The 12,305-nt window shown below is 35.3% G+C and overlaps 1 protein-coding gene across 2 annotated transcripts; it reads right to left on the reverse strand.

The window, feature by feature from the left end:
• Positions 1-2,701: 2,701 nt before the first annotated feature.
• tubb6 (tubulin, beta 6 class V) lies at positions 2,702-11,567 on the reverse strand. Of its 2 annotated transcripts, XM_059326794.1 has the most exons (6): positions 11,462-11,567; positions 10,087-10,197; positions 8,917-9,032; positions 7,756-7,884; positions 5,721-6,535; positions 2,702-2,908 (listed from the first exon to the last, which is right to left on the reverse strand). In XM_059326794.1, the coding sequence occupies exons 2-6, from the start codon at positions 10,145-10,147 to the stop codon at positions 2,836-2,838; spliced, it is 1,194 nt and encodes a 397-aa protein (XP_059182777.1). In that variant the 5' UTR covers positions 10,148-10,197; positions 11,462-11,567; the 3' UTR covers positions 2,702-2,835. The 2 variants fall into 2 exon arrangements, with proteins under 2 accessions (XP_059182777.1, XP_059182776.1); XM_059326793.1 differs by lacking the exons at positions 10,087-10,197; positions 11,462-11,567 and having other exon boundaries at positions 8,917-9,157.
• Positions 11,568-12,305: the final 738 nt, after the last annotated feature.

The following is a 12,305-nucleotide window of genomic DNA, read 5'->3' on the forward strand; positions in this document are numbered from 1 at the left end:
CACACACACACAGACACACACACACACACACACACACACACACACACACACACACACACACACACAACCACACAGTTTTCCAGCCTGTGCAGTACACTGTAAAAGAAAAAAGCCATAAGCAAAAAAAACTGTATAAAAAAATTACCGTCAAATAAACCTAAACAACTTTCAATCACTTTTAAGTCAATTACCTTAAAAATTGGATAATAAGCAGTAAATATCTATATTTCAAAAATATAAATCAAGTTATTCTTTTCTTTTCTTTTTTACCTCAATATGACAGAAAGTGTTAAGAAATATTTCCTGCCAGACTTTTAGTTGTTTTTGCAATTTCTGTTTTTTTTTACAATAAATTTAAAGTTTTACTGCAAAATAACAAACAGAAAGTACATTTTTTAAAACTTAATTTTACTTTCAGCAATATGATGACAATTTTTTTTTATATAGAATTCGCCTTAATTTAACATTCAAGACCATTAGGCAATTAAATAACACTGTAAATAAAAAAATTAAAATGTAATTTCCCATTATATTATTATATTTTTGCCTGTATTAATCTGTGTGTGTTTGTAAATATATATATATATGTAGTTCCCTTAATTTTACATTCAGTAATATGTGAATTTTTAAGCACTTAAATAACACTGTGAATAGTCCAATTATATTATTTCCAGATTTCAACTTTTATGTTATGGTTAAATGTAATTTATGTTTTTTATGGTATCTGCACTTAATGTAAACCCTGTAAAGTAATACAGAACATTTCTTTCTTTTCCTTTTTCTGTTTAAAGTGTAACTCTAACCTAAACTTAAAGCAGATTCTAAATAAATTAAACTAAAATACAGTGTGAACCTTCAAACGGGCCTCTGAAGGCAAAACGTCCTCAAAATCCAAAACGTCCTCATTTTCACAGTGTAAAAAATGTAATTGGTCCTCTCAGAAAATACTTGTAAAAGCACACAGAAGAGACACTCTGACATCAGAGCAGAAAGTCAGAGTTCTTCTGAGAACTTCTTTTTATGTTGGTAGTGAAATGTTTGTCAGGTGGTTCAGTCAGTTGTGTTGTAGCTCCGCCTAGTGGCCGCTCGTGGCAATTACAGGAAGAGATGAAGGAACTCACAAATGTCTGACATCAAATTGCAGAAAACAAACAGATGCAACACCACAAAGAAAAAACAAATTATTTTACAAGATGCAAGGTGCAAAATGATCAAAACTAGTTGCATAAAGAATAAAAGAGGCCTAAAATGACTGAAAATAGACCACAAAACGATGCAAAATTACCGAAACTAGTTGCAAAACAACCACAAAGATGCTAAATTGCCAAAGCTAGTTGAAAAATGACTAAATGTAAAAACTAAACTAAATGTGAAATGATTAAAAGGAGCCCTTAAATTGTTAAGAATAGATGCAACATTGCCAAAAAAGTGCAAAATGATCAAAGCTAGTTGCAAAAAGAATAAAGGAGGCCTAAAATTACTGAAAATAAACCACAAAATGATGCAAAACTACCTAAACTGGATGCAAAACAACCACAAAGATGCAAAATGGTCAAAGCTAGTTGCAAAAAGAATAAAGGAGGCCTAAAATGACTGGAAATACCTGCAAAACAACCAAATGATGCAAAATGATCTAAACCAAATGCAAAACAACTAAATGGCATCCTAAAATTTCTAAATTACTAAGAAAGGATGCAACATTGCCAAAAAAGAGAGCAAAACCATTAAAGCTGGTTGCAAACAGCAACATGCAAATTGATGACAATAAGACGTACGCTTACTGAAATTAGATGTAAAACAAGCACAAAAGATGCAAAATGTAAAACTAAATGTAAAAAGACTAAATGGAGTCCAAAAATTGCTAAGAATAGATGCAACATCGCCAAAAAAGTGCGAAATGATCAAAGCTAGCCACAAAAAGGAGGCCAAAAATTGCTTAAAATTGATGCAAAACAACCACAAGGATGCAAAATGATCAAAGCTAGTTGGAAAAAGAATAAAGGAGGCCTAAATATACTGAAAATACCTGCAAAACTATGCAAAATGATCTGAACTAGATGCAAAACAACTACAAGGAGACATAAAATAGACACAAAATAATCTCAAGGTAAAAGTGGGAAGTGGAACTTTATTCGTCTTTTGTCAGTTTGTAGGTTTGAATCTCTGAAAAACAAACATTAAAAACATCACAGAGTTTTCAATCATTAATCAGAATACGGAGATATTTCAGGCTCCTCCCACTTCAATGGTTCAATGAGGAACTTTAGTTCAAACAAACCAGAAAAGTTACATTTTCTTTAGAAACGTCTTTAACTTCTTTATAGAGAAAATGCTCATATTTCCAGTAATAATCACCACTATGAATATAAATAATTTGTTTGTTTTCACTGAACACAAACTAAATAAATTGAACTCCAAATTAAAAGTTCATTTGCAAAACAGTTATATTATTTATTTATTTATTTATTTATTCATTTTGTGAAGTCCAAGGAATATTTATTTATTTAAAGTTTATTTTTTCCCAGCCTTTTAAAATATTAAACGACAGTGAAAATAATTTATTTGACTGAACTCCATGTGGAGAATAATAATAATAATAATAATAATAATAATTACAAAAACATTTTCAAAATGTTCAAAAATAATAAGTGTTTTTTCAGAATCTTACAGAAAAAAAAAAGTTTGAGTCACGGTAAAGTAATTAAATTAATTAAATTAATTTTGAATTATAAACATATTAAATATGTGACTTGGATCCTGATGATATAAAACAGGAAACATTCTTTCTGCAGGATTGTTGGGTTTCTTTTCTCACACGATGACCCGCCTCTGCCTTTAACTGATTGGGCTGAAGTTGTCTTCCTGCTCTCTGATTGGCTCGTCAAACTGCCGCTCGGCGTTCCAGCTCCTGTTGGAGGAAAAACAGTCAAACTGTCTGTAAAAACGCTGTGACAGAAAGAATCATACACTGAAATATGTGAATATCTAAATACAACATGTGGACGATATGAAACATCTCTCCACATCACCAGAAAACATGTCAAACTATTAAAAAGGGGCCTAGAATTTGTCAAAACAGAAGTAAAACAACTACAAAAAATATGCAAAACGACTAAAAACAGATGCAAAACAACCACAGAGAAGAAAAATTAGTACAAACACAAAAAACAACAAAGAAATATCCACAAGGGGGTGAAAAACGACTTAAAAATAGATAAAGAACCACCACAAAAAGAAGCAAAACAGCTGATAAATGAATGTAAAACAACCACAAAGATGCAAAATAGACCACAAAACTAGTTGCAAAATGACTAAATGTCAAAACTAAACTAAATGTAAAATGATTAAAATGAGCCCTTAAATTGTGAAGAATAGATGCAACATTGTCCAAAAAAAGTGCAAAATGATCAAAGCTAGTTGCAAAAAGAATAAAGGAGGCCCAAAATGACTGGAAATACATGCGAAACGACCAAATGATGCAAAACGAAAAAAAGGGACTAAAAACAGATGCAGAAACACCAGAAAATAACTAAAAAACATGTGTCAAAGTATTAAGAATTAGCCCAGAATTTGTGAAAATTAATGTCAAACTACAACTACAAAAAGATGCAAAATCAACCACAGAGAAAGAAAATTAGTACAGAAATACAGAACAACCAATAAATATACCAAAATGAGATGCAAAATGAACAGAACGAGATGCAAAAAAGATGCAAACTGACAAAAATTAGATGCAAAACAGTCACAGAAAGGTAAAATTAATACAGAAACACAAAACATCGACAAGGAGGTAGAAGAAAAACTATTGAAAATATAGTAAAAATAGATGTAAAACAACTACAAAAAGATGCAAAATGACTAGAAACAGATGCAAAACAAGCACAGAGAAGGAAAATTAATACAGACATCCAAAACGACAAATAAATATTCCAAAATGAGGTGCAAAAAAATATGTAAAATGACAAAAATTAGAAGCAAAACAACCACAAAATAACTTCAAGGAGGAGGAAAATGGCCAAAAACAAAAAAGGATGCAAAATGAATAAAAATAGATTAAAAAAACAACAACCAGAGAAGGAATATAAGTACAGACACACAAAATAATCAATACAAGTAGCAAAATGAGGTGCAGAAAAAGATGCAAAACAGTCACAGAAAGGAAAAATTAACACAGAAACACAAAATATCGTCAAGGAGGAAGAAGAAAAGCTACTGAAAATATAGTTAAAATAGATGTAAAACAACTACAGAGAAGAGAAATTGGTACAGAAACACAAAACAACTACAGAATATCCACAAGGGGGTGAAAAACGACTAAAAATAGATGCAGAACCACCACAAAAAGAAACAAAATAGCTAACAAATGAATGCAAAACAACCAGAAAGATCCAAAATAGACCTAAAAATGATGCAAAATGACCTAAACTAGATGCAAAATGACTAAATGTAAAACTAAACTAAATGTAAAATTATTAAAAAGAGCCCTTAGATTGTTAAGAATAGATGCAACACTGTCCAAAAAAGTGCAATAAAAATAGCAAAATGAATGGAACTAGGTGCAAAAAAAGATGCAAAATAACTAGAAACAGTTGCAAAACAACCAGAGAGAAGGAAAATGACAGAAGCACAAAACCAGCACTGAGCTTTTCATGGCTGCTGAAAGCAAAAGGAATATTTCCGTCATGTTGCCGTGCAGGACCGGGCGGCGTCCTGCAGCAGCAGACAGCCTGCAGCTGCACAGTAACAGGTGGATTATCACGCTGCAGAGACACAAAGAGGCAGCAGAGCTCAGCTCGGCCTGCAGACATGAGAGGTAATCCACAACACAAACAGAACTGCTGGGAAATCAACTCTGGAGATTAACGAGCTGTCCGTCCTGCATCCACTCTTTATTTAAAGCGTTTCGCTGACCGAATACTTCTGAAACGATGTTTGAGGCGAATGGAAAACGTTTTCTACAAATTATTAAAAACAGGTTTAAAAAAATGCCTGTTTTTAAAAGTTAAAGAAACTTTAAAAACAGGTATTATCGTCGGAGTTTAAACTTTCCGACGGCCCCTGAAACGGAAGTTTCTGTTATAAAAAGTGACCGAAACTTGTGTTAAAATGTTGATATTTGTGTCAGAATGTCTTTAATCTACATGTGTCATTTAAAATCTGTTTACACAGAGCAGAGAGGAGAGGACAGGAGAGGCTGTTTACACAGAGCAGAGAGGAGAGGACAGGAGAGGCTGGAAACATGACAATACTTCAATATGTTCAATATTTGGAGAAAACTGTTTTTGTTGGTAACTTTGTGTCTTTTTTTCCAAAATTTCGGTCAGAATCTCTTTATTCTCAATGTGTCGTTTAAAATCTGTTTACACAGAGCTGAGAGGAGAGGACAGGAGAGGCTGGAAGCCTGACAATACTTCAATATGTGGATAAAAATGTTTTTTACAACATCTGTGACAGTTGTGGACACTATTTTTTAGATTTCTGTCATAAATAAATGACAAGTAAATTATCCTCCAAAAATATTTAAAACGCCTCAGATCCAACGTTGGCCCATGTATTGACAGGAATAAACGGAAATGAAATGAAACAAAATGAAAAAAAAAAAACGCAACGCAACGCAACGCAACGCAACGCAATGCAACCAAACCAAACCAAACCAAACCAAACAAAACCAAACAAAACGGAACTGTCAGGCTTTTACCGGACACGTTCGGCGTCCTTACTCGACGATCTCGTCCTCCTCGTCCTCAAAGTTCTCCTCGCCGTCGTTGGCGGTGGCCTCCTGGTACTGCTGGTACTCGGACACCAGGTCGTTCATGTTGCTCTCCGCCTCCGTGAACTCCATCTCGTCCATGCCCTCGCCCGTGAACCAGTGCAGGAAGGCCTTGCGGCGGAACATGGCGGAGAACTGCTCCGAGATCCTCTTGAACAGCTCCTGGATGGCCGTGCTGTTGCCGATGAACGTGGCGGCCATCTTGAGCCCGCGGGGGGCGATGTCGCAGACCGCCACCTTCACGTTGTTGGGGATCCACTCCACGAAGTAGCTGCTGTTCTTGTTCTGCACGTTCAGCATCTGCTCGTCCACCTCCTTCATGGACATCGGCCCGCGGAACACGGTGGCGACGGTCAGGTAGCGGCCGTGGCGAGGGTCGCACGCCGCCATCATGTTCCTGGCGTCGAACATCTGCTGCGTGAGCTCGGGGACGGTGAGCGCCCGGTACTGCTGGCTGCCCCGCGCCGTCAGGGGGGCGAACCCCGGCATGAAGAAGTGGAGACGGGGGAAGGGCACCATGTTGACGGCCAGCTTGCGGAGGTCGGCGTTGAGTTGCCCGGGGAACCGCAGCGAGGTCGTCACGCCGCTCATGGTGGCCGACACCAGGTGGTTGAGGTCGCCGTAGGTGGGCGTGGTCAGTTTGAGGGTGCGGAAGCAGATGTCGTAGAGGGCCTCGTTGTCGATGCAGTAGGTCTCGTCCGTGTTCTCGACCAGCTGGTGAACCGACAGCGTGGCGTTGTACGGCTCCACCACGGTGTCCGACACCTGCCGGGTCAGAGGGAGGCGGCTTAGAGCAGAAATATTTCCAACACAATTAAACACTTTATAGATCATTGAGGCAAAATTACTAAAAAAAGACACATGACTGAAAAAACACTAAATTACTTAAAAAAGACACAAAATGACCAAAAAAAGACACAAAATTATTTAAAAAAGACAAAATGACCCAAAAAACACACAAAATGACCCAAAAAGACACAAAATGATGAAAAAAAAGACACAAAAAGACTGAAAATGACACAAAATTACCAAAAAATACAAAAAATTATTTTAAAAAAAAAGACACAAAATTAACAAAAAAACACTCAAAATGACCTAAAAGGACACAAAATAATGACAGGTCAGAGGGAGGCAGCTTAGAGCAGAAATATGCAGCACTTACACAACAACACAACACAATAAAACACTTTAGAAATCATTGTGATGGTAAAATGACCCGTTTTGGCGCAAATTTATCGACCCCCTGACCCCTGATCTCTCCAGGCCGAAAACCAGATACTGGAGGCAGTATCAAAATGACCAAAAAAAGACACAAAATTAAAAAAAAATGACACAAAATGACACTAACCCTAACCCTAAAAATACACAAAATGACCAAAAAATAGCATTACCAAAAAAGACAAAATTATTTAAAAAAGACAAAAAGACCCAAAATAACAGAAAAAAACTAAATTACTTAAAAAAGATACAAAATTACCAAAAAAAGACAAAATTCTTAAAAAAGACACAAAATGACCAAAAAAAAGATGCAAAATCACCAAAAAACTACGGGAAATTACCATAAAACTAAAAAAAAAGAGCAACAAAATACATACAATTACCAAAAAAAGACACAAAAAGATGCAAAATTACCCAAAAATATGTAAAATTACCAAAACTGTCATGAAAGAGCAACAAAAGACTTAAAATGACCAAGGAGCGTACATTTAGTTTTAGCGCTAACGGTTTTTTTTTAGATAAACTCCTCCACAGTCCAGTCCGGTCTCTCCTGGTTTCAAAAAACAAAGATGGCGACATCGTAACGCCAGACTCGATGCTTCAAACGGGCCACAAACCAACAGGAGACTCTCTTACAACATCCAGTCTGTGGACTTGATAACTCGCATCTCAACCGGGCGGTTTACGTCTCTAGTTATTATGTGATGTGAAGTAATAAATGTGCATGGAGAGATTTCCCCTCCCCCGCTCCAGTGTTCCCATCACACCTTGGGCGAGGGCATGACGCTGAAGGTGTTCATGATGCGGTCGGGGTACTCCTCGCGGATCTTGCTGATCAGCAGGGTGCCCATGCCGGAGCCGGTGCCTCCTCCCAGAGAGTGAGTCAGCTGGAAACCCTGCAGGCAGATTACAGCATTTAAAACAATATGAATGAAACAGAATTTATATATAAACACTTTTCCAAGTGTTCTGAATGTAGTAAAACCAGTTTTCTCCACATATTGAAGGATTCTCTCTACTCTGCCTCTCCTGTCCCCTCCTCTCAGCTCTGTGTAAACAGCCTCTCCTGTCTTTGTCACATTACCGGCAAAGTTTCTGAAAAAAGACACAAAATTACCAACAAAAAGAGACAAATTTACCAAAAAAAGGATATAATATTACCAAAAAAAGACATAAAATTACCAAAAAGTACCAAAAAAAGATACAAAATGGCCAAACAAGACGTAAAAATGACCAAAAAAGTCAACATATTTTACATATTGAAGTATGATCATGTTCGCAGCCTCTCCTGTCCTCTCCTCTCTGCTCTGTGTAAACAGATTCTCAGTGAATATTTGTCATGTGACCGTTGGTCTCAGCAGAATCAATCATGTCTTCAGTGTCTCTGAGGAGCAGAATTTAGTGTTTTTAACAAAATCCCAAAGTATCAAGTTGTTACTTTCCAAGGAGTCTCTGGCTTGAAGCTGACTGTTACACACTCAGGAGGTCAGAATGGACCTTTAAACTGATAGCAAAGCACTTAGATTAAAAATAACAATGGAATATAAAAAAAATATATATAAATGCACAGACAGAGAGATGTTTTAGTTGTTGTCTGCTTCATTATTTGTCCAAAATTCGTCGTATCAACTGAGTTTGTCTGATCTGAACTGTGAGATTCTGTTCAGTGAGACAACATGATGTTAGATTGGGGGTCGAGACTCAAAAAGGTTGAGAACTACTGCTTTAGTGAACTTTGTGGTATATAAGACAGGACAAACTGTGTGTCCGGCTACATGGGGTAAAAGTTTTCTATTGACCCGATCTGTGTTTCTTCAGAGAACTGCTTCAGATGAATGTGTGTGTGGTTTGCAGAGCGGGCTCATTAATCAACACTTATTAAAAGGTGAAGAAGAAGAAGAAGAAGAAGAAGAGGGAGTGGTGTTCACCTGGAGACAGTCGCAGTGCTCACACTCCTTCCTGACGATGTCCAGCACCGAGTCCACTAGCTCCGCCCCCTCCGTGTAGTGACCTTTGGCCCAGTTGTTCCCTGCACCTGTCTGACCTGCAGACAGCCAATCGGCACAGAGAAAAACCATGTGTGAGCTGTAAACTGATCGCCACAACACATGGGAATGTGCATGCAGACACACACACCCTGCCTGCTGACCCATTTATCCTCAACGTCCCTCCTCCTCCTCCTCAACCGACATGAAATGACCAAAGGAAGACATAAAAATTACCCAAATATACAAAAAAAATACAAGAAAAAGACGTAAAATGACAAAAAAAAGATGTAAAAATGACCAAAAGTGTCATTAAAGAGCAACAAAATACATAAAATTACCAAAAAAAGACACAAAATTACCAAAAAAAGATGTAAAAATGACCAAAAGTGTCATTAAAGAGCAACAAAATACATAAAATTACCAAAAAAAGACACAAAATTACCAAAAAAAGATGTAAAATTACCAAAAGAGACCCTCAATGACCAAAAAAAGGCATAGAAGAGTAACAAAAGACATAAAATGACCAAAGGAGGACGCAAAATTTCCCAAATATACTAAAAAAATGAACAAATGTGTCATAAATTGCCAAAAATAGACACAGAATTACCAAAAAATACATAAAATTACCAAAAATAGACACACAATTACCAAAAAAAGATGTAAAATTTCCAAAAAAGATGTAAAGTTACCAAAAGAGACACTCAATGACCAAAAGTGTCATAAAAGAGCAACAAAATACATAAAATGACCAAAGGAAGACGCAAAATTTCCCAAATATACTAAAAAAATGAACAAATGTGTCATAAATTACCAAAAATAGACACACAATTACCAAAAAAAGACACAAAAGTACCGAAAAAAGACAAAGCATTAACAGTTTATTTTTAGAAACGCTCATAAACCAACAAGGGACGTGTGTAATATTTACATTCAGTCTGTGGTCTTTCAGATTAATTCCAAAGAAAACTTGACAACTCTAGTTTTTATGTTATGTGACATAATAAAAATGTGCGCGGAGAGATTTCACGACTTGAGCATGAACAGCTCTGTAAACATGCACAAAAAGCCTAAAAGAGAATGAACGTGGTGAGGAAAGCAGGTGATTGTTACCGAAGATGAAGTTGTCGGGTCTGAAGAGTTGTCCGAAGGCTCCTGATCGGACGCTGTCCATGGTTCCTGGTTCCAGGTCCACCAGCACCGCTCGGGGGACGTATTTATGTGCTGCACAAACAGAGAAGAGTCGTCACTTTTTGGCGCCAAAAACAAGTTTGAACGGCGCCGAATTACGTCCCATCTGCAGCTATCGGCGCCCTCTAGAGGCCGCAGTGATGAAGAACGACGGGAATGCTGAAGTCAAGAAGTCTGAAGGCGAAAAGCCTTAAAGGAGCACTTAAAAAAAAAAAAACTGTTAAAAAGTTATTTACGCAAAGCAGCAAATAAATTAACATCAGCTTATTATGAAATCATGAGATTTTATAATAAAACGTATTAAATGAATAAATAAATGAATGAATGAATGAATGAAAAAATAAATAAATAAATAAATAAGAGTTAAAACAAATAAAAGACAGTTCTAATATGATAATATAATAAGTAAAATGACTAATTATATAAACATTATATAGTGTCACAATTATTCAAAACAACAAAATAAATAAAAATGACATAAAAATTAAATAAGGGAAATAAATAGACATTTAAAATATAATAAAGCAAAAATGCTAATAATATAATGCATTGACACAATTATTAAAAATCAAATATAAATTAAAATAAATAAAATGTGAAAACATTTAAAATATTGAAATACAACAAGTAAAATAGCTGAAAGTATAATGAAGTGTAACAGTTATTTAAAAATGAATAAATAAAAATAAAAATAATAAAAAAATAAAATAAAATAAAAATGCTATTCAAACTTAATAATAAAATTAAATTGGCTAATAATGTGATGCAGTGTCACAATTATTTAAAAATAAATTAATACAAATGAAAAGACATTAAAAAAATAAAAAGACAATTCACATAAAAATAATATAAAGGTAATGCTAATAACATGATGCATTGTCACAATTATTGAAAAGTTAAAAAAGATAAAGAATTTAAGAAATAAAAAATATATATAAAGACAATTCAAATATAATAATATAATAGGTAAAATTGGTTGATTAAAATAAAGAAGAAAATATTTGAATAAATTAAAAGGAAATAATTTAAAGAAATTTAAAAAGGCAATTAAAATAAATTATGGCGAAAGTACAAAGGTGAATAATATGATGCAGAGTCACAACTATTGAAAAGAGATTAAAATTTATAAAAAATATTAAATAGATTAAAAACAGGATGATGCAGAATGGACGGTCAGATCCTGTTTATTATGAACCTTTAAACCATTTTACAGAGTTCAACAACAAGCTGAGTGCTGACTCACAGTGACTCACACACACACACACACACACACACACACACACACTGTTGTACTTACAGGAAGCCTCATTGTAGTAGACGTTGACTCTGTCCAGCTGAAGAGACGAGTCGCCCACGTAGCTGCCCGCCGGGTCGATGCCGTGCTCGTCACTGATCACTTCCCAAAACTGAGAAGAAGAAGAAGAAGAAGAAGAAGAAGAAGAAGAAGAAGAAGCTCAGGCCAGGGTTGTCAGATGTCAGTCTCTGCACCTTAATCTCTTAATAATGTACTTTATTACCTGTGTCTTTTTTGTTTACTGCTGATTTTAATGTGTTCGATTTTTCTCTTAGTCTTTTGTTTTCTGTTTCTGGTTTTTGTAGCACTTTGAGATTTCTTCATGAAAAGTGCTTTACAAATAAAATGTATTATTATTATTATTAAAATGTATCAGGTGCATTATTACTCTTTTTATAGTTTTCTCTCAGTGTTCTCGTGTTTCTCTGGAACATATAAAATCTGTATGAATCTGTATAAAGTCCTGCAGCTCTGTGGAATCAGAACAATCAGAACAACTCAAACAGTCTTAGTGCAGAATAACACAGTTGGAACGACAGAAACCAGGATAAAAAAGTTGAATTACTCTGATAAATATAAAATTAAAATTACTATATAAACACTTTTCCAAGTGTCCACAAGTGTCACAGATGTTCTACAAAATGACACAAAAATGACCGAAAAAGACAAAAAATTACCAAAAAATGACACAAAAGTTCCAAAAAGGATGAAAAAAAGACAGAAAATTACCAAAAAAGAGACAAAATTACCAAAAATCATGTACAAAACACGGTTAAAATGACAGAAATCAGAAGGTTTTCAGGTCAATATTTGTCACATGACCGGCAAAGTTTCCGAAAAAGACACA

The sequence above is a fragment of the Centropristis striata genome, chromosome 23 (assembly GCF_030273125.1).
Source record: "Centropristis striata isolate RG_2023a ecotype Rhode Island chromosome 23, C.striata_1.0, whole genome shotgun sequence".
Taxonomy (NCBI): domain Eukaryota; kingdom Metazoa; phylum Chordata; class Actinopteri; order Perciformes; family Serranidae; genus Centropristis; species Centropristis striata.